This window comes from Lotus japonicus, chromosome 1 (assembly GCF_012489685.1).
Source record: "Lotus japonicus ecotype B-129 chromosome 1, LjGifu_v1.2".
Lineage (NCBI taxonomy): Eukaryota > Viridiplantae > Streptophyta > Magnoliopsida > Fabales > Fabaceae > Lotus > Lotus japonicus.
Genome location: NC_080041.1, coordinates 18,458,129 through 18,480,914, shown reverse-complemented (window position 1 = coordinate 18,480,914; position 22,786 = coordinate 18,458,129). Strand labels below are relative to the sequence as shown.

At 35.4% G+C, this 22,786-nt stretch overlaps 2 protein-coding genes across 2 annotated transcripts; both read left to right on the top strand.

Moving 5' to 3' along the window:
* The first annotated feature begins 295 nt into the window (after positions 1–295).
* LOC130733965 (6-phosphofructo-2-kinase/fructose-2,6-bisphosphatase-like) lies at positions 296–12,140 on the top strand. Its single transcript, XM_057586256.1, has 23 exons — positions 296–625; positions 724–787; positions 1,273–1,568; positions 2,962–3,150; positions 3,643–3,852; positions 3,989–4,084; positions 4,309–4,407; positions 4,518–4,547; positions 4,922–4,975; positions 5,318–5,371; positions 5,454–5,531; positions 5,629–5,720; positions 5,800–5,857; positions 6,160–6,234; positions 6,740–6,787; positions 8,332–8,429; positions 9,835–9,910; positions 10,266–10,328; positions 10,415–10,506; positions 10,787–10,855; positions 10,944–11,007; positions 11,105–11,170; positions 11,852–12,140. The coding sequence occupies exons 1-23, from the start codon at positions 449–451 to the stop codon at positions 11,927–11,929; spliced, it is 2,226 nt and encodes a 741-aa protein (XP_057442239.1). The 5' UTR covers positions 296–448; the 3' UTR covers positions 11,930–12,140.
* Positions 12,141–14,613: 2,473 nt separating this feature from the next.
* On the top strand, positions 14,614–15,864 carry LOC130731677 (RING-H2 finger protein ATL63-like). Its single transcript, XM_057583937.1, has one exon. It carries the CDS (start codon positions 15,059–15,061, stop codon positions 15,812–15,814), a length of 756 nt encoding a protein of 251 aa, XP_057439920.1. The 5' UTR covers positions 14,614–15,058; the 3' UTR covers positions 15,815–15,864.
* Positions 15,865–22,786: the final 6,922 nt, after the last annotated feature.

Genomic DNA, 22,786 nt, shown 5'->3' with positions numbered 1-22,786 from the left:
AGAATGTTTAGCCCGGAGTGCCCACACTTCAAAATTAGTGAGTTCACATCCGCTATCTACCTCTCCAGGAATGTTGTTTTGTTCCTTCTTAGATGAAGATTTGTTTGAGGCCATGTGCATTTTGAGGCTTTGCCACTCCATTTTAACAAAAATAAAATAAATCAACACACACACACTTCTATGATCTATCATTTTTTGGTCAAATATCCTTCTCTCTCTTTTTTTGATACATAGGAAATAAGAATATCCTTGACTTTCTAGTTTCTTTATATATCACACACATGACACAAATACTACAACAAACAACTAGCACACTTACACACTTGGATAAGGCCCATTCAAATATTCAACACACACAACACACACATGAGATTGTTATTCTTGTTCTCACAACGTAACACCTCCTATTCTTCCTCTATTTCCTGCACCGTTACAAAGCTCTGAAGAAATGGCGACAAGTGGTGGTGGTAACGAAGAAGAACAACGAGAAGGCCTTCTCCAAACGCCGCTACAAATCCCTGAATTGCTCTTCGTTTCGCTGAAAATGGAGAACCCCAAGACCCTTTTCCCTCACGTTTGTGGCTCCCTCCCATTGCTTGGTGCTTCATGGGATCCTTCCAAAGCTGTAATTTTGATGCATACCCATTTCACCATTTCGTTTATATTCTTTTGGGTTTCTCTCAGTTTTCATTTTTGTTATTGTTTTTCATGCAAAAATTGTAGCTTTCTATGGTAAGGGAATCGGCGTCAATGTGGGAATTGAGCTTTGTTGTTCCACCAAATCATGGTAATGCTTTCTCTCTTGGTTTCTGTTTGTTTTGCCTTTTAAGTTAAGGTGTAAAATTTATATAATATATTGACATCATAATAGTGCATAGTGTTAGTGTACTGTAATGTGTTAAGAATAAGATAGTATTTGATTGGATGAAATTTGTTTTAGTATGGTTTGTTTATTTTCACTTCCTCCCTTACTCTTAGACTTAATATAATTAGAAATCAAATTATTCCCTCCTTCTTTTGAACCAAACACAACATGTAATTTAGATGTAAAGTAATAGAAAGTAAATAAAATTTTAAGTGGAATAAGAAATGCAAATTGCCAGGCCTTTACTCTGAGATTGAGCAATAGCTTTATTGGCTTCAGCAGAAGCAGAAGGAGAGTCTTTGTTAAGGTGTAAAGTGTTTAGCTTTGGTAATTGTCTTGAAGAAGTTAAAGGGGGTGTCTAGACTACATTGCTAACCTGATTTGTTGATTTTGTTTTGGATTTTCAGAAGCTTTAGATTTCAAATTCCTCTTAAAGCCCAAGGATATCAATACACCTTGTTTGGTTGAGGAGGGTCCAAGTCGCTTACTCATTGGGGGAGCATTGCAGGATGGAGCCAGGCTTGCTTTGTTTAAGTTTGATAATGATCAGGTTGTTGAGTATCAAGTGTTTGTTGAAGCGAGCAGGGTTTCTCCCTTTGACCTTGCAGCTAGTTGGAGGGCGTATCAGGACCATTTCCATATTTCGCCTGTACGCGGGATACCTGATGTTAGCATAAATTCAGAACCTCAGACAAGTGGCGAGGTAAAACTCCAATTACCAGTTTTGTTTGTGTATTTGTTTATCCTCTTGGAAGATGTGGTTGTGGTGTGGTATGGCTTTATGAATCAGGTACTCTTTAAGGAAGTTACTATCTTTGTCTTTGTTTTGAAATTTAGATGCTGACTTAGAAAACAAATGTTTCACATCTGTGAGATCTAAAATTTTTGGCTTGGAGTTAACTTTGATTCATGGTATTGGTACTCTACTGTGTTGTTTGTAATTAACTTTCTTTCCTTGCTAGTAGCTTTAGAACAAAGCGTTACTCTGGCGGCAAGTTTTAATATAGATGAGTTAAATGAGAACTTGCAGGATGTGTTATACTTACTATTTTGTACTATTCAATGTGGATTAGATAAGTATTAAATATGCTACTATGTGTGAATAATCTAAGGAAATTCGACTATTTCTATTACCAAATTGTCATTTGACTTGGAAAATGGTCATACTAAGTTCTTTTTTGTTATAGTAGTTATATCGAAAATAGTAAATAATTGCATTTTGTAGCTAGTGTACATCTTCATAAACTTGGAGAAAGATGTTTTTTTTACAAAAAAAAAAAACAGAAACAGTGACATGCATTTGTCATGTCTGGTTTTTCTCCTTTTTCATGTTCTACAACTTTAATTTTCTCTATCTTTTAACATGCTTTCCCCTATTTTAATCATAAACCACACTTAATTTAATTGAAATCAATATTTTTGTTCTATTAGTGCAATGGTCACTGTTATAGTCCAATTGATTTCTTTTCCGTTGTTTTTTATTGCACAATTAATTAATTTCCCCGTTAGTTGTTTAGGATTTTTCTTTAATACCAGCACTCACCATTTTCTTCATGGTCCAGTAGTGTTGTTTTCCTAAGCTGATAATGCAAAATGGTTATTGGCCTCGTTTGGAAGACCTTATATGAGCTTATCTTATAGCATAAGCGCTTTTGCAAGTGTTTTGGAGAGCTTATGTAATAGCTTATGACCTTACCTATAAGCTGTTTTGAGCTTATTTTCATAAGCTGTTTATATTAGTTTATGAACTAGAGCTTATGCTTTTCTGAACCTATTCTCAACTTATTTCAATAAGTTTCTCAAATTAGCTTATGAATAAGTCCTTATGCGATAAACGCTTATTGAAGCACTTAATTAAGTTGTTTTTCCAAACTCATCCATTGTAAAGGGTCGAGTGATTAATTTGGTGAAACACAATAATTTATTTTCTTCGCTGACATTGCCTCCTCATGTAGCACAACTAGTCCAATCTTATATCTTAACTGGTGACCTTGATATCCTCTTCTTTTTTCTATCATTCAAACTTATGTTTATTATGTCTAAATATAGTATTTTGAGACTACGAAACTCATGGTTAAAATGTATTTTTTGTTCAGAATGTCTCTTGTGTGAGTTTGGAACTTGATCTTGAGCATTATGTTGTCCCAGCTCCCTCAACTTCTGCAAATGCAAATCCTGTATATGCTGCTAACTTGACAGAGAATCCCAGATCACCTAGTAATGGGTCAGCCAGCAATTCAAACTCCCCCAGAGATGGCGATGTTTCTATTGATCAACCTGCAAGAGTAAAGATTTAACTTTCAGATTCACATTTCAAATTTATGATTGTTGAAATTTAAGGGAGTTAGGTACGGGAGGAGGAAGAGAACTTAGAGATTCTGAATAATTTTTCTCTAGTTTATAATGATGTGATGCAAAATACAAAGTACTAACCCTTGTTTATATTAATATTCGACTCCTAATTCTAATTAAATAAGGAAACAAATTATGAAATATGGAAACTACTTAGAGTTTATCTAAGATATAGTAAAAATATTCTTAAGATAGAATACTGATATGTGAGATATTTTCTTGATATTCTAGCACTCCCCCTTAGCTAAGGCTTAGCTTTAAGCTTGTTAGAACTTCCAGTTAACAGATGACAGTACATATGATTTTAAAATGCAAAGACCACTTCTTGCGATGAAGGGGAAAAAGTATAGTATGCTAATGGGTTATATTAATTCTTGATTGTGCAATATATCATATCTAATAGGCTATGCTGATGTTCCAACTAGGAGATGGAGGTCCATACTCTAGATCTATCAAAGGTGAATCAAAATCCTGGAATGGTTAAATCTCAGTCAGTGGGAACAATCTCATCGCTGCAAAAGGAAGGTGCTCAGAGGAGACTTCTAATTGATAGGGGTGTTGGATCTCATAAACTTGTAAAATCTTCTAGTTCAATTTCTCTGACTACTGATCGTAGCTTGGATACTGATACAAAGGTTTGTATAAATGATTCCCACTTTTTGTTTCTGAATCAAATTTATTTCCAGTGGACTAATTTATATTGCATCATACTATCAATTGAGGAAGTTTACAAATAGTTTCTTATTCCTCTTTTTTTATTTTATTTTATAGAATTCAATTCCAGCAGCTGCTGGAGCTGTCGCAGCTGCTGCCGTTGCTGATCAGATGCTGGGTCCCAAGGAGGAGAGATATTTGGCAATTGTCATGGTATTATTCTTGCTTGATGAATTTAATTAGAAATGAATTTTTTGTAGCAACTCTCATTATTTTTGAATTAGGCTTTACATTGGAGTTTTGGCTGTAAATTGAGATTCAAAATGAAGGCATATATCATTATATGTTAGAGTTTGAACGTACCTGACAAAATGCCACTTTTGTAGTTAATTTTAGTCAATTAAAATATTTGACTTTAACTTGTTTCTTTGACTTAGGTGAGTCTGCCAGCTCGAGGTAAAACTTTTACTGCAGCTAAACTTACAAGATATCTTCGTTGGTTAGGTCATAATACAAAGCACTTCAACGTTGGTAAGGTTGTTCACATTCTTGACAATCTTTCTTTGAAATCAATACTCTTGTACCTAATGGAAGACTAGAAATATGTTAAGCATGAAGTTGACACAGTGACATTTGGTTATTGCAGTATCGTCGGCTTAAGCATGGAGCTAATCAGGTAAACATAATGTAAATGACCCATGGATTATTTTATGATTTTCATTTAACTATGATCTACATTCTATAGAATCACCCCATTCTGAGCTGTTAAGTTTGACATAGTTGATAAATATTTGACTTGGAGATTTGATTTGACATGTTTTATCACACCATGTAATTTTTTTCTTCACTATTTATTTTGTAATATGTTTTGTGTGTATTCCCATCTTCGATACTTGGTGTTGGTGTGTGCGATTTTTCCCAACCTGAACCTGATCACTATGGGCACTTGATTCCCTGTCTTTTATGTTAGGGTTCTTCTTGTGATGATGATATTTCAGTAGACTGTTATGCTTTCTTGTAAAATTTTCAATTTGTCATTCTACTATGCAGTCTGCTGATTTCTTTCGAGCTGACAATCCTGAAGGCGTGGAGGCACGTAATGAGGTGATTTTGTACCAAAAAATTTCATTGTTTCTATAGATAATACGAGAGTAATTTTATTGGTTGCATGTACAAATTGGCCATAACTATTTATTCTTAGATATAACTTAGAATTATCAAAATGTTGTTTCTAGAATTTAATATCTTAATAAACTCAACAACTATATTTAAGGCATTCCAATTAACAGAAATTCCTTTTCTTTTTCTTTTTTTGGTTTAGTCACCAATAATTCACTTGTGTGTTAAAATGAATTTGGTTTGTCAATGATTATTTTGGTAATAAATTATTAACACCATGTGGACCTTTCTCCGTGTACACATTTTTAATATGGTGTGTACCCCTAGGTAGCGAAGCTGGCGTTTGAAGATATGATATCTTGGATGCATGAAGGTGGGCAGGTAATTTCATTCCTGTTGGATAACTTTATTACTTTATGCCTTGTTTCAAGTTTTTTTTGCTTAAGGTTTAATTTGGACTTAGGTTGGAATATTTGATGCCACAAATAGTAGCAAGCAGCGAAGAAATATGTTGATGAAATTGGCTGAAGGAAGATGCAAGGTACTGTAGTTACGGATGGGTACTGTTTTACATATAATTTGAAAATGATATCTCTAGTTTTGAACTCATCTGATGCATCTTTACAATTTTGTTACAGATTATCTTTTTGGAAACAATATGCAATGATGTAGACATAATTGAAAGGAATATACGTTTTAAAATTCAGCAAAGTCCTGACTATGCAGAAGTGTAATGTTTCCTTTAAAACCAGTGTCATCTTATCTTGATTACTATGTGGATACATATGCAATTAGCTTTTCTTTTGCAGGTCAGATTTTGAGGCTGGGTTACGAGACTTTAAAGATCGTGTAGCCAATTATGAGAAGGTAGGTCTTTCATATGAAACTTTAATGACTGTTCTAGGTAAGATTTTGCTTTCAATAGGGATGGATCCAGTCTACAGGCTATTGCTATGTGTTGTTCTAGGTAAGATTTTACTTGTAAGATTTTGCTTTCAATGGGGGCAATTACTATGTGTTGTTTGTACTATCTGCCTCACAATTTTTTTATTTTCTTAATACTATATGTATTATTTGCCGCCACTACTTATTTATATATATGTGTGTATGTATATTGCCCCCACGATCTAAAATTTCTGGATATGTATTTGTTGATTTAAAATTACCAGGTTTATGAGACGGTTGAAGAAGGATCTTATATAAAAATGATTGACATGGCCAGTGGACATGGTGGGCAATTACAAGTAAGTTTTACTTTTATGTCACTTTTACGTGTTGAGCATAGCCCTTTACATGGCTAATTCTCTGGTTAGGGAGTATTGAGTTTGATAAGCATGTATTCTAATAGTTAAACTAGATATTCAACTTTGTGTATGACATTTTTTTACTCACTTAGTATAATTTTATGTAACTACACTACAGTACCCCTCGAGTTATCTTTGTGCCTGCCTTAATTATTTTTGCGTGGTTTACTGAAAGCATAAAATTGTAAGTGTTTGTTTTGCATACCCATATACTTATAGTAGGATGTTCAAATAGTCTTTCTGACAATGTTTAAGCATAAATGATGTTAAAATTATTCCATTTTTTGAAATTTTTTATATGGAGGCTGCTCAGCCTGCTCTAATAATATGGAATTTGTTGTTTGCTAATATTTGTGCATCTCCTTGACTCTAGCCATTTAGAAATATTGGTCTTTGGCATAACTTAAATTTGTTAATTACTCACAGCTTATTTCTTTTGGTATAGGTGAAGAATATCAGTGGCTACCTACCTGGCCGGGTTGTCTTTTTCTTGGTAAGTTTCTATGAAGAATTTAGTTAATTACAGTCAAAGCTTCCTATGCACAGAGACAAACAGAACAATTAAGAATTAGTAAAATGTGGCTCAATGAACCGGTGTTGAAAAATGCCATGGACCAACTATCTTAAAGGTAAAGCCATAAAGTGAGTGGACATGAATGATTTTATATCTCTTAGGCAACAATCTTATGCAAGAGCCATGTGTTTGAAGTGTAGACCATGCTTAGGCTCACCTACATACATTAGGTTGAAATTAAACTTTTGTTTTTGTAAAAAATAAGGCTTTTGAAGGTAAGTATTGACTTTTTGGTTGTAAAGGCTCTAATACCATTTCATTGGCCAAATAATCCAAAAGTTTAAACCATCAGTTAAAGGCACATCAATAATATTTATATCTCAAACAAGAAAATTAGTGGCAGTTAATTGTCTCTTTAATCTTTTACCTTTTGTAGATAGATATGTTCCATATGTAAAGTTGTGTTAGGAAGCCTAACACAACCCAACCTATTTCCATCGCTACCTATTAGCCTATAATAATCCTGATGGCCTGGTCCTAGATTGGGTTTGCGTTAGCATATTTTTAGCCCATCAGCCTATAAGTTTGTTGGCATGTTTAGTATTTACATATCGTTTTGTTGGCCTACTTAAAGGTCTTAATATGAAACAAGCCTTTAAATGGGCTACCAAGCCAAGCTTAAAAAAAGCATGAGGTAATAATAGGCCGAACTTGGGCCTTAAATTTTTTAATTAGGTTAGACCTATTTATGCAAAGCCTAGCCTGACCCCCTATTTCTGCCCCTACGGATATACATCAAAGACCCCAATGTGTGACTTTAACAGAGTGGGTTTCCATCTCTTTCCTTACATTACCATGCCTAACCCGAGAATACTATAACTTAGCTCACATGATGATGAAGAATGCGAATGGCTTACAGTTCCATCACAATCTCAAAAGGGTGCTTGGGATTGAGAGAAAGACAGAGTAAGATGGAAAATTGAATTAGTGCTTTCTTGAACAAGAAGCATTTTTTAAACAAGGTCTTTTTTGCTTTCTTTGTTTTTTATTTTAACAAACTCTCAGTTCATGGAATGAAATATATTAAAGCTCTGTAATTAGTCTTATGGAAAGGGTGCAGAACTTCTTGGAAGCAGAAGCTTAAGGAACCCTTTACAAGTCCAATGATTCAGTTACTTTTTGGTTATTTCTTCAGGGAGCCATATGCGGCAAGAAGTAAACTTCAGCCGTGACAATGTTTTAAACTTTAAACCCCATAAGCAAGTTTTGTCAGTGAATTTTATGGAGTTTGACAGTAAAAAAGTGATGACATTTCAAAACATAAAAACCAATTAAAATAAATTAAACTTAAGCTACAACAATGAAATTTGAAAATAAGTTAAGTTACGAAAGTGTATTGATGCTTAACTTCCCAAGATAATGATTTTTGTAAGAAGATTGATGACATGCATACAGGATTCAGCAATTTCTACCTATCACATCACTTTTAAGTTTCTTATGAATGACTTTTTAATTTTTTGCAGCTTAATACACATCTTACACCACGCCCAATATTACTCACTCGGCATGGAGAAAGTCAGGATAACGTGAGAGGCAGAATTGGAGGAGATCCTGCATTAAGGTATATTCTCATATATGGCTTCTGTCTGATCAATGTGATCTTAAAAGTTGATAAGAGCACGGGCTGACAGAAAGGTTATAGTGTGAATGAAAAGGAACTTCTTGTTGGTTTTCTTAAAAAAAGAAGTTGTAGGATATTTTAATTATTATGGTGCTAGGAGTCTTATTATGTTAAACATGCTTGTGCTTTTGGTCTGCACCAAAGGTATCTCTTGGCTGACAGCCAGAAACTAATCCCTTTTCAGGTGTAGAGAACACCGAAGTGAGTTTTGCTTGTCCTTGACCTAAAATACTAGTTTATATAGGAGTCTTAGAGTCTTGGGTCCATTTTCTTCAACAGCATCACGATTATTCAGAGTCATATTTGTTAATATACCTTCCTTTCTCCTTTTTTGTTAAATCCCAAAAATCATGACGGCTACCTTTAGGGTTCCCTTTTTTTACTTCCTACCATCACCTTTAGAAATATTCATTTGGTGGCTTTTCTAGGAAGCCAAAACTTGGATATATTATAGCTTATTTGTCACTGGTGGGATAGATTGTCTTAAAAGATAACCCCAATTGTTCTTGGTGACTTCCTTTTAGTATTTTCAAAAGCCGAGCCATGATATTTTTATCTCAGTGTAACTGCCATGCCTTCCAAATACCTTAGGAGCTCATCCTGTAGAGCCATGGCAATAGGAAGTCAACGAGCCTGACTCAACCATTTTATTGGTTTGAATGTTATAGCGTTTTGGGAAGCCCAAGCTATATTGAAGTTATTTTTCTTCAGTTTCTTGCTAGTTTATATTGCTTGTTCCCAACTTCGCTGATTTTGGATTATTGTATAGAGGGGCTTTCTTGCCTTCTCTTTCGCATGAAGAAGATATACATCTAGTCCTTTTAAAAACATGGTTCTACTAGTGTTCTAAGGACTACTGTATCATCTATTGTCTAAGACTAGTTAGTGTATTAACATTTAACAAAGACCTTGTTTAAGACTAGTTAGTGGATTCTTTGATTATTTAAGACTGTTTAAAAGCAGTCTGGTCTTGTTAACTTGTGAAGACTAATTCATGATTTTTTTCCTGCTGCCCTGGAATATCTTTTATGGTCTTTTAGACAAATGCTTAAGAAATAACAGCTTTTATGTTGCTAGATGTTACTTTATTCTTTCATCTTGCTAGGGGTTTCTGTTTATACTACTATCTTTGCTGAGTAGAAAAATAAGGCAAGCAGCTCCTTGATGTAGGGCTTAATTGAAAAATACATTTTCTTGCAAACCGAAATGATGGAATAGTTCTAGACTTCTAGTTCCTGTATCTTTGAATTATTTCTTTGCTCTATTTTTCAACATGATATCTGGTTTCTTTAGCATTTGCTTTGAGCTCTTACCTGACTAACCACTGTGTAATTTGTTTTGACAGTGAAACTGGAGAACTTTATAAAAAGAAGCTTGCCAAATTTGTTGAAAAGCGTCTCAAATCAGAAAGAGCTGCTTCTGTAAGCATTTATGTTTAGGCCTGATCTAGTATCAATGACAGTTATAAAGATTATACATCACTTAATCAATGAGGAAAAGTGTTAGTTATATGTATGTTAGTGATTGACAGCGTTTTGTTGGAACTTTTTCTGATTTGGGTCGAGTATTATATTGGGAAGAGGGTGGGGGTTGGGGAATGATATATTGTGTACGCTCATTGAAGTGAGAGGTATAACTGTATAAGTTATGTTATTAGTTTGATGCTGAATGAGTTCTCTGATCTAGTATCAACTAATTGCATGTATGAAAGTACATGCCAAATCAATTTGATGTTGAGATGATGAATGGCTTGTGATGTTTGTAATCGGTGTCTAGATATGGACTAGTACGCTGCAGCGAACAATTCTGACGGCAGGCCCTATTGTTGGATTTCCCAAGGTTAGTGTTATCCTCAAGTCAGGAGACATGGATAGACAAAATTACACATTAATGGTGTTTCTGCTCTTACTATCTATATATGTTAGATACAATGGCGTGCCCTTGATGAGATAAATGCTGGGGTGTGTGATGGGATGACATATGAAGAAATCAAGAAGAACATGCCAGAGGAGTATGAGTATGTTGCCAACTTCTAATTTGCCTAATCTCTCTAATTTGCAAGTTAACTGCTATATCGGATTCATAGGATGTTTGGATCAACTTGTTTTTCCTCGAAATCAATTCAAACTGCTTATAGAAGCTTTATCCCATGAATTTTGGCTTTAGAATCAATTGTAGAAGGATTTACAAACATGCACTAAAAGTGAGTGTGTGATGGAGCACAATGCTGTTTAAAATTGTGTTAGTGCATAGTGCCTACATTTATTTTAATTTACGTTTTGTTTTCTATATTGCAGATCCCGCAAAAAAGACAAGCTGAGGTATCGGTATCCTCGTGGGGAGTCTTACTTGGATGTTATTCAGAGGTTGATACATTGCATCTTTTACATTATTAACCTCCTACTAACTACTACTTGTTTAGTAAAATTAACTTCAGTTTTAACAATAATGCAGGTTAGAGCCTGTAATTATTGAGCTTGAGCGACAAAGAGGACCGGTTGTTGTGATATCTCACCAGGTTTTACAAATGAAGTTAAAGTAAACTTACATTTATATAGGCCCTATGGTTGACTGGTTTTAATCCTTGAGGTTCTTCAATGCTTTTCTCATTGCAGGCAGTTTTGAGGGCATTATATGCTTATTTTACTGATAGACCTTTGAAAGAAATTCCACATATGGAGGTAATATATGGATTCATAATCATATTTAGGCCTCGTTTGGGAAAACAACTTAATTAAACACTTGTGGTCATAAGCGCTTATGACATAAGCACTTATTCATAAGCTATTTTAAATAATTGATTGAAATAAATTGAAAATAAGCTATATATAAGCATAAGCTCTTTTTTCATAAGCTATCCTGAATAGCTTATGAAAATAAGCTCAAAACAGCTTATGGCCTACCATAAGCTGTTTGCATAAGCTCTGCCAAACACTGGCATAAGTGCTTATGCTATCAAATAGGCTAAAATAAGCTCTTCCAAACGGGGCCTTAGTTTAATGTGATGTTCATACTCATGTGGAAGACGGGGTTAATGCAAAAGCCTGATTGAGTTCATGACTATTTAAGAAATGAATTTTGGGTATTTTGGTGTTAGAAAATTTCTTTCAGGTGTACCATCTCCTTTGGATTGAAATCTCTTGCCTCGAAAGTGTGACTCATTCAGTGTCACCAATAAAATTTTAACGAGTACCATATAAGTTTGTAATTGCCCCACTCATCTTTTTTATCCATGACTAGATTTTATTGGTGGGACCGGAAATTAAAACATCATTTTGGGGACAGAAGATCTTAATACCTCATTTTGAGGAACTTATGAATCATGAATTTGCTTAAAATGTTTACTTATTGCTCATTTGCAGGTGCCCCTTCATACCATAATAGAGATACACTTGGGAGTTACAGGTGTACAGGAGAAAAGATACAAGCTAATGGACTGAAATGACATAGGTGGGGAAAGAAAGAGAAGTGAAATTTCTCATTGTTTTCTTTTCTTTTCTTTTGCAAATGAGGAGGAAAAATGATGAATTATCATGTAAATTGTAATCCTCCAAAACCACTATTCATTTTCATGAAGCATTCTTTCGTTTCCAACTTGAAGAATTTTCAACATTGAAACAAAAGAGTATACAATTTACTACTTAACTCCTACCTTTTCAGTTTTGCACCAAAACATATCCTAGGTGTTTGGTTAAATTTTGCAAATCCACTGCAAAGTTGACATATAGTAACATCACAAGTACAAGAATTTAATGAAGAAACAGGTCTTGACCAAACATCTCGTGCTCAAAATATGAAAAAGAAAAAAGGTACTGACCTAAAAGATCGCTAGTAGCAGGCTGCAGATCTTAGCATTTGCAGATCAACTAAATGCTAAAGAAAAACACACAATTTTCCACTTTCCATGTAGATTTCTATATTAGTGGCACTTCTCATGGAAGGCTATGAACAAGCATTTAAATTATAGGCTTAAATAAGTATTTGGTCCCTATCATTTACCCCTGTTTTGGTTTTGGTCCTTGATCGGCGTAAATATGGACAATCGTCCCTAACCTTTGGGTAAAGGGTTGGTTGTAGTCCCTCAACCATTTTGGGTCAACGCCGGAGCTTCAGTGGCCCATGTGGCATAGCCACGTTAGTGCAATGAGGATATGTGAATTTTTTTTATATTTTTCATTTAAATTATTAAAAAAACATAATTAACCTTAGTAGTTAATCCCTAACTACCCTCCCTAATTAATTTCATATATTCATTAGAGTCAGTCATCCATTAATAAAAACATTCTTTAGGTGAGTATTATTTTTTCGATTAGGGTTTCTACTCTTTCATAAAATTTTCTTCTTAGTATGTGAGAGCTCTCTATCCTCTAGGTAGGATTTTTTAATCCTTTAGGTAGTATTTTTTCCCCTCCATTTTTACTTATGTTTCAGTTATATCATTATCCACCTCCTCCACCATTACCCACTACTACCACCGCATCTAATGTACCTACTGTTGTGTTGCCCCTGAGTCGTTGCCGCCTCCACCTTCACCTATGCCGCCTCCGTCTTCCTCTCACACCTTTTTTTTCACGTTTACTTGGGGTCTTATCTAAGCCTTTTTCTCTTCGTGTTATCTCTGAAGCAAGTAGACTTGACTTCATTTGATGTCGTTGAAACCACATTTTTAGTAATGTTAGCTCCAAGGAGCAGCACTAATTGCAACCCCGCGAAGACGGATGAGATGCATAAATGAAGCGCCGATTAAAATAGGAAAAAATTTAAATTTTTGCTATTTCTTGTTTCTTTAATGATTCATGAAGTTTAGGGGTTTCACAAGACTTTTAGTGTTTTAACTTATGTATTAGTAAGTATACTTTATTCTTAATTTTCTTATCTTGCATTGCAACATCACTTTCTGAGACTTTTGTTCTCGTTAGACAACTTTTTAAAAAAAAAAACACATGCTCAAGCTCAATGATTTCTATCTCAAAAAGCCTGAATGACTAGTGATAGCATGTAGAATTGTAAGAGACCTTTTTGCCATTAGGTCCTCTGTCTTTGCTATACATCTATTATGTAACAGGATAGTGGTCAGTCACGAGCTCCTACTCTACAAAAAAAGACTAAAAAGGGGTAGTTGCCTCGCCGGAAACATGCAACAAAATATGGTGGAATGGAATCTATGCTTAGATTTTCTACTGCAGAAACTGGTAGTGGTGTAGTGTTGTAGGGTAGTCAAAGAAAAGAGAAAAAAAGGGTTGTAGTGTCTGGTTGTATTCACATGGGACCTCTGAACTCACATTCATATCTTTATAACAGGAATTGGGGGGTCCCATCCACTGCCGCACCTAGTTAAAGAACACAATACCCCCCTCAAATATTGACAAGTTTGAATAAATGCTTGAAAGCCCCAGAATAAGATAATGTGAAAGTTAAGAAACTCTGGAGGTCTCCAAATAATGTTGAGAGTATCTCACCCCGATAATTATCAGATTAATCATTTTTTAGGTCTAGAGATTATATTAAGTGAATATATATCTTCTAATAAATCATTTTTCATATACAAACTGTCAAGCCGAAATCAATGCTACCCTCACGAACTTAATGGACGTACGAATATCTACTTCAAAAGAAAACTTAGAAATTCAATTCTCAACTAGGTCACGAGGGATAACTATTTTTAAATGTCGATATCATCCCTACAAGATAATCTTATTTGAATTGAGAATATCCATATTTTGGTAGGACTAGTTTTTTCAATAAGATTTGTTTCATTCATAAGACTCAAACAATACACTATACTTAAAAAAGAATCAAGCATATACCATTTAAACGAAGGTTCCGTTATGAGCATTCAACACCAAAATTTAAAACCACAAGGGGTGGCACAAGTTGTGAATGTGCATTTTCTTAAAGGATTTCGCCTAGGCTTCTAGCCATGGTTCGATCCCTTCTAAAGTAAAAAATAATACTTTTGTGGTAAAGGACATCACTACTGCATCCCAAGCCAAATTAATCACGTAGAGCCTCTTTCCCCTTAGAGACCGATGACCAAAAGGAGAAAAAAAAACACCAAAATTTAACTAATTAAATCCACATATAAATAAACAGAAGCCCTCCCCATCCCCATGAATCCAATAAAACTCACCTACCCTCAACTGCCGTTGCCGTCACGAGTGCTTAATTGATCTGCCCCTTTTTCCCTCTTCTTCCCTCACCCTATCCCCATGCATGATTCTCCATTACCTTCTTTGATCCAAGAATTCATTCTCCTCTTCCTTCAATTGCACCCAGATTGCACAACAAACCCATATCTAGCAGTTGTCAACCATCACACGCAAAATTCATCATAATGCAAGAATCAGCAACACCCCCTTATTTATTATTCCCTTCACTTTCACGTTAACATTTCCACACACCCAACAACAACTTCCATAGCAACCAGAACAACAAGTAAAACAAAACAAGACACTTCTGATTCTGAATCTTCTTACATCAAGTTCAAACCTTTCTACAAAAAAATTATACCCTTTTGCCCAATTCAATCAAATCACACTTCACTAACTAACTACTTCGCTTCCTTCACAATGCCGGAATCGCCCAACTCGCACGCCGGAAACTCACTGAGTCAACTCGCTCGGAGCATGTTCTCCGACAACAACAGCAACATCTTACTCGCCGCCATTGTTTCCTTGCTCCTCGTCATCCTCTTCGTCCTTCTCCTCCACGTGTACGCCAAGTGGTTCTTCCTAGCTCGGGCGCAATCACAGTCACAGTCACAATCTCGCCGCCGTCGCCGGCGAACTCCGGCGAGTTCTTCCTCCTTCACCCACATCAGCATAGAAGCCTCCTCCTCCTCCTCCTCCTCCTCATCATCATCATCATCTGTCTCCACCAAAGGGCTTGATTCAGTGATGGTTTCGAAGATTCCGATGTTTGTGTCGGAGTACGAAGCAGAAGCAGAGGAATTGGAATGCGTGATTTGCTTGAGTGGAATTGAAGAGGGAGAGATTGGAAGAAGGTTAACAGAGTGTGGCCACGCTTTTCATGTGGAGTGCATTGACATGTGGTTGAGCTCTCATTGCAATTGTCCACTCTGCAGAGCCCCTGTTTCGGTCAACGATTCTCAGGTGGGTTCGGTTGGTGGCGGTGATGATGGCGGTGGTGGTGGTGGTGATGACCATGGTGTGCTTGAGATTGTGATTGGTGGGGATGATGATGATGATTTTGGAGGTTCTTCTGTGTCAGAAACTTCAGTGTCTTTGTTGGGTTTTTCTTTGAAGAGATTACTGAGTAAGGTTTTTCTATCTTCCCATGTAAATGAATTAGAAGGTTCACAATGAGATGAACACAAACATGAGCTATTAATCAATATACAAATGATTTTGTTGGATTTTGTTATGCATGTTTCTAAGAGAATTTGTTTGGTTTGTTTTGGAGCTCTTAATTTCATTTCTTTCTTCCATTTCAGGATTGATTAAGAGAATTAAATCATTAAGAGTTTATTAGTGGAGAGTGAAATGAGAGACTAATGAGTGTGTTTGATTTCCCTTGAAAAGATATTCAACTCACATATTCGTTTTTCCAACTGAGTAAAGTTGTTGGGTCGAGAAAAGTAAAGTTATTAGATCGAGAAAAATCACATTCACATCAAATTCAACGGATAAACAAACAAACTCGTATATTGATGTGTTTGTTAGATATCTGCAATATTTGTTCTAACTCACCGTTTGACAAAAGACCTTATATTGAATAGTCCATAAGTAATTAACTGCTAACTGAATAAACTAATTGAGAAACTAATTACAATAACTGCCAAAACTAAAACAAATTGCATTAAGTTCTAATACTCCCTCAAATTACACTAATCATCATCATGAAATGGTGATATAATGTCATATGAATGGCAGAGTTTTTTTTTTATCACAAAAAAAGCATTGCCAACAAGTGTTACTTTGAAATCCACAATAATGTCTCAACCAAAGTTCTATTGTGACAGCAACAATAGCTCTGTATTATTAAGCATCAATGGATGACCTGACACAAAAAATTACTAAGTTTACATTAAACCTACATTTGAATGGAGAATTTCAAGATCATTTGAAACTGAAAATGTAAGGAATACTAAATTTCACCCATTTAATTACATTAATATGTATAATTATTTGTTTGGATGTTTACCCCTTAGTATAAAAATCTGGAAGTTAATAGCTATGAAGAAGAGGAATGTAAAATTATACAATTGATAGGAAGAGTCCGGTGGAGGATTTCACACATTCAACCTCTTAAGAGGGTCTTTAAACTCAAATTTTTGTGACAAACAACACTTTATTTTTATACTAAATGTTAACGCACCACCGTGCAGATTCAATCAACTGAGAGAATCCTCATCCTGAGGAGATTCAGGAAGAAAGAACACTAAGTATCCAAACAAAGTAGTAATTTATGATAAAATATTTCAAATTCTCTAATAAATTAGTACATTCTATTCTTAAAATCCTTTATCCAAATCCCAATACATATTAATTAAGTTCTAATACCCAGGGACCAACACATATGTTATATGTGGTACATCACTTTCAATTTGGTTGTATTTCTATTGCCAGCAATGCAGTGCAGTTAGCACCCATTCAACATCCTACAAAGGAGTGCTAAATAGTAGTGCTGCATTGGTTACACATCGCCATCTGTCATGACTCATGACACATTGAATTCAACAGTATATTAATTGAATGTTCTGAAATCTCAAGTCTAAACTTGTGCTGTTTCCATCATCATCAATTAGTCAAAGAAAAATCGTGTCTGTGGTTAGCAGAAAACAAATGGGATTGGCATTAGGGAAGGACAAAACCCCATATTTTGTGGTCAATGTTATTATGGCTATGGATGTATATATCATATATGTTGCATGAACCTAGTTCTGTAAAATGGGGCAGTCAAAGAAACTGCCGCAAGTGAGGCCATGTACAGTGACGTTTGCTTTGAAGTATTTAATGCAGACCTTGGCCCTAGCCTACCTTAGCCAACGAAGTATGCACCGTAGAACTTTAATTATTAGTTGTATATAGATTAGTACATGAATTCACAACTTGAAGTTATAGTGGTGAAAATGATTCGTAAATATCTCACTGTAACATTTTTTTTTTGGTTATAAATGCTTAAAGAGAGAAACAAAAATGAAAACACATAGAGAAGAAAACGCGGAAAGAAGTCCCTAAGCGATCAGCAAGAAGCATAGGAGCAACACCAACCGGTGGATCATCCCACACCAGCAGAGAAGACGACGACCCAACACCAAATTTTACCAAGAAGTCTGCAGCTGCATTGCCCTCACAAAGCAAATAGTGACAAAAGTTGAATCTGATATATGACCGAAGAGAAAAATGGAGAGAAAAGTTGAGTATACGTGTAGTGTACATTATTTATATGTCCGGGAGTATCATTATTGTGTTATAGTTGCCCTCTTGCATCAATGGAAAACTTAAGGTTGAAATTTTATATTTATAAATTTTTCATGTGTAAAAAATAAATGATCCCTCCTAAATATGTATAAAAAAGGATTAATGTGCTGCAACAGAAGCTGTAGGACATAGTGGAAATATTTGGGTTTTGGTTCCTATCACATGTTCTTTTAGGGTCCGTTTGGTGATCACGACATGATAGAATATGACAGGATCGTAAACATATCATGTTGTTATCTGTTGCGTCAGCAGGATAGGATATCCAGTCTCATATCCTATCATGTCCATCATATGTAAAAGTATTCTGAGGGGGGAGTTAGGATAAAACAGGATAGGATACCAGTTACATATTTTCTTTCAGTATCCTAACTCCAAATTAATATATTTTAATATTATATAATTTATAATAATATTAATTAATAAATATAAAAATATTAATTAACTAAAATATAAAAATAAATAAAATTATTATTCATAAATAGTAAAATCGACTACTCACTTACAAATATTGACTTATTAATAGTAATAGACTAATTTAATATTTTCGTCTCCTTTTATTTAAAATTATTTATCAACTTATATAATAATTTAAATATAATTAGTTTTTAAATAATAATATTTTTAATTTAGTTAATTTTTATTGTTTATCACGTGTCACAACTAAGTGAAAACCAATTGGTTACAAATATTAAATTTTTAATAGTAATAGACTAATATTATATTTTCATATATTATTATTTAAAATTATTTATCTACTTATATAATAATTTATAATTTAAATATAGGCTATCTTCAAAACAATAAAATAGGCTAATTAATAAAATTTAAATTAATTTTAGTTATTTTAAAATATAGACTCATTCATGAAAATGTAAAAAAATTAAATTTAATAGAATGATCAATTTTTAAATGTATTTTTTATTCAAATAAATTTGATACATTTTTCCTTATCATATCTTGTCCTTATCATGTGCACCTCAAACACAGGATATGATAAGAGTCTATCCTGCTCTTATCATATCTTGTTGCTATGCTGTTCACATATCATTTCTATCATATCTTGTCCTGATCACCAAACGGGCCCTTAGAGTCGAGATTGATGATGTGCAGCAGCAGGTGGTCTCTATATCCATTTGTAATGGGGCAAGGAATTGGGTTTGCTCTCTTGTTTATGAGAGCCCTCATTTGGCTAGGCGGTAAGAGCTTTGGCAACACATGAAATGCCTTCGTCGTCGCATCACCAACCCATGGTTCATAGTTGGGGACTTTAATGAGGTGTGTGCTCCCTCCAAGGTGGTAGGAGGAGTTTTTAGTGAGACGTGTGCTATCATGCTATGTCTATGCTGAACATGATGGATACTTGTGAATTCATTGATCTGGGAGCTACTGGAAGGAGCTTCACGTGGGAAAGGGGACAAGATGGGAGACATATCATGGCAAAAAGACTAGATAGAGCCCTTGCAGATTTGGCTTGGCGACACTTTTTTCCTGAATCGTATGTTGAGCATTTAGCTTGGGTGTACTCCGACCATCGCGCTCGTCAGGTGCACGGTTGAGCCTGGGCCTGGTGGGGCCCGCCCGTTCCGTTTCCTGGCAGCTTAGACCACCCATCCGAAGTTTGAACTTCTTGTGCGTCACTCTTGGGGAAAACCTTCTTCCACTTTAATTGGAAAGCTGAACAATGTTAAGGAGGCATCTCTAGTGTTTAATAGAGAGAAACGCTTGGCAACATCCACAGGTAGGGATGGCAATAGGTCTTGGGCACCCGCAAAAAATACCAACAATGGGTAGGGTAAAAATCCGTTAGACGGGTATGAAATTGGGCATGGATAAATATCCGCAAAAAGTAGTGGGTATGAGTACTATAGTACCCAACCCGCCTCATTCCCACACACACATATTATACTTACACACACATAATTGGTGGTATATATAGTAATACATTTTTTTTGAAAGTTGAATATATATATATATATATATATATAGATAAGAAATGTTGAGAAACAACTTCTCTCAACATGGGTACAGTCATAGGCGGATCCAGCTTTAAGTGAGGGAGAATGTAACGTCCGACTTACGGAGGTCACCATAGTAAAATAAATATGCAATGTTTTCCAAAAGGATTTATAATCATGAATATATTTTTTTCTTCAAAGTGTTTCTAAAACATGTCATGCATACTTCCAACTACAAATAGATTTACGTCAAGCCTTGAACAAGGCAAGTACCCGAAGGTAAACTCGAAATCACCCAACCTACAAAACCTAACCAATAGAAACAACTCAACAAAGAATCTATTATGCAATGATACCATAAATCCGACACACTCCCTACGATCTCCACATCGGGGAACCGCAGGAAAGCAAAGCATCGAAACCTACCCAGAAACTCAAATATAAATTCCTAAAAATCATTAGGTAAGCTTAAACCGATAATTGTAAGCTCTCTAACCCAAGGCTCTAGCCTTAAACCCGACTCTACTCTTCAAGTCTTTCACTAATCTTCAAGTCCTCATCTCCAACTCCTACAAAGGTCAAGTTTCATCGAGGGTTCTCCATCGCCTAATAGCGTTAAGCGCCCAAACAACAAGTAGCAAACAGAAATGGTTAACTCCATGCAAATACCACGTATAAAAGAGAAAAACATGCTATTTAAGTTTAAATGCGTAATATGGCACATAGGCTAGCAACTTAATTCCAGATAGATGACGACATATATCCAACAACATAAAATCGAATCAGATATCAACAACATAGATTTAAATCAGATAACAATAACCTCAACAATAAAACATCAAATCAACAATATATGTCGAATCACATATCAGCAACCTCAACAATATAGCATCAAATCACATATCAACAACCTAAAAAAATATAACATCAAATCAGATATCAACAACCTCAACAATATAACATCAAATCAGATATCAACAAAACCAATATAAATGCTCTGTAGTACAACTATGTGTTACTACAAAGATAGGTCCAATCAAAAGCGTCTCGCAAGACGGAGCAGTCACCTGGAACGAAAACCATTGATCTGTCACTTAATATGCCACGAAGGCTCCACAATATGCCACACAAGCCCCACACAATATGCCACACAGGCCCCACAATATGCCACACAGGCTCTACACAATACAATCCAATAACGCATATGCGCAAATATCAACACATCATATAGCTACTTAACACATAATTAGTATGTGATCCAGCCCAACATCAACCACAGCAACAATCAAACCATCCACAATTCTCAATCCAATAATTTAAGTCAGAGTATCAACAATAACCAATGGTCGTAGCCCCAGAAAACGGAGACGCACGTCTCTACTGTTTAACAATGGCCCGAGCCTCATAAAACATTTGGCGAAAGCCTCAGAAAACATTCAACATAAGCAAGCATAACAATATTTCAATCAATTACCAATCAAATTAAACACCTTCATCTCAAACACATGCAGTGCGATTAAACATGCAAGACTCAAAGATGCGCTAAAAATGAGTTACCCTAACCTTGTATTCTCCTTCCAAGCTCAATATCACAAACCGATCCAAAATCAAGCTCCCGAACTCAGCAAGTTCCCTGAAGCGTCCTCCTCCGTCGTGAAACCTCACAGCTTGTTGCAAACCTCTTTCCTCAGCTCAACTCGCTCCAACCCTTAAGCAAAATATCATTTCTTAGTCACTAAGAAACAATACAATCCAATAACGCTAAACAAAACTGAAAGAAGTTTTCGAAGCTTCAGAGTTCGACATCTAGGCACGAATGGACAATAGGACCTCTGTTCGCTAAAACACGCATAACTCGAGCTACAAAACTTGGAATGACACGAAACCAAAGCCAAAATTTTGACAACCGAGAGGGCTACGCTATGGCTCAGGCCATACAAACCCAAAAATATTTTTGGACACGGTACAACTCCAAATAAGTTTCGGCCACTACAAAAAAAAGGGTTTCCCGAACTTTTTCTTCGATCTAATTTAATTCTTAAGTATTCTTAGGTGATATCTAGGGTAAAACAATACTCGGAAATATTTTAGAAATTTCTATGCTACTAGGTGCTTTTTGGGTCCAAACTTTAAGCTCAAAACTCAAAGTTAAAATTTTTGAAAACAAATTTGACAGGGTCATAGATCAGGGCGTTTATAGCAACTAATGCTAAAGACACTAATTGACAGGGAAATGCTAATGCTAATGCTAATGCTAAAAGTAAATTAAATTCACAGAGAAAATGAGTTTCGGGATTTAAAATTCAGATCTACGGCGACTCGGTGAAAATCCGAACAAACCGACAACGATTATAGCATGTTGGGTTAGTGGGGAAGATAGTTGAAAAGAAAAATCAAAGCTATCAGACATTTTGACATTTTGCTCCAAACTTTGAGTATACAAAGACATGGTTTAAAGCTACAAAAAGTGAAAACAAAGTTATGGAATAGCAAGAATACCTCGTTGTCGATCCACATAAACTGAAATCGGGACGATCGGACAAGAAATCGCGAAGAAATCCTCTCCCTCTCTCTCTCTACAACTCGCGGCTTTCTCTCTCTAATGGTGGGAAATGAGATATTTCTCATTTCTCGCCCTTTTATAGTGGATGCTTAAAAAGCAAACTTCGAGGTTTTCTGAAACCGATCATTCTGGTACCTCCGTCTAACAATAAGAAGTGAAGATCTGGCGACAGAATGCCAGAACTCAAAATGAAGTTCTCAGAATTGAAGAAAACGATATAAACGAAGTATTGGCCAAAATACGTCGGAAAACTACTTTTTGCAGCTGACGTCGGATGAAAAAACTTCCTTCTGGAAAAGGATCACAAACATCGAAAGGAGTGAGGCAACACAGATG

Excerpts from the sequence above, each read along its gene's own strand:
- LOC130733965 (XM_057586256.1), top strand. The coding sequence starts at position 449 with ATGGCGACAAGTGGTGGTGGTAACGAAGAAGAACAACGAGAAGGCCTT. Across the intron at positions 4,976-5,317 it reads GCGTGGAGGCACGTAATGAG|GTAGCGAAGCTGGCGTTTGA; the intron begins GTGATTTTGTAC and ends GTGTACCCCTAG. Across the intron at positions 5,372-5,453 it reads GGATGCATGAAGGTGGGCAG|GTTGGAATATTTGATGCCAC; the intron begins GTAATTTCATTC and ends ATTTGGACTTAG.
- LOC130731677 (XM_057583937.1), top strand. The coding sequence starts at position 15,059 with ATGCCGGAATCGCCCAACTCGCACGCCGGAAACTCACTGAGTCAACTC.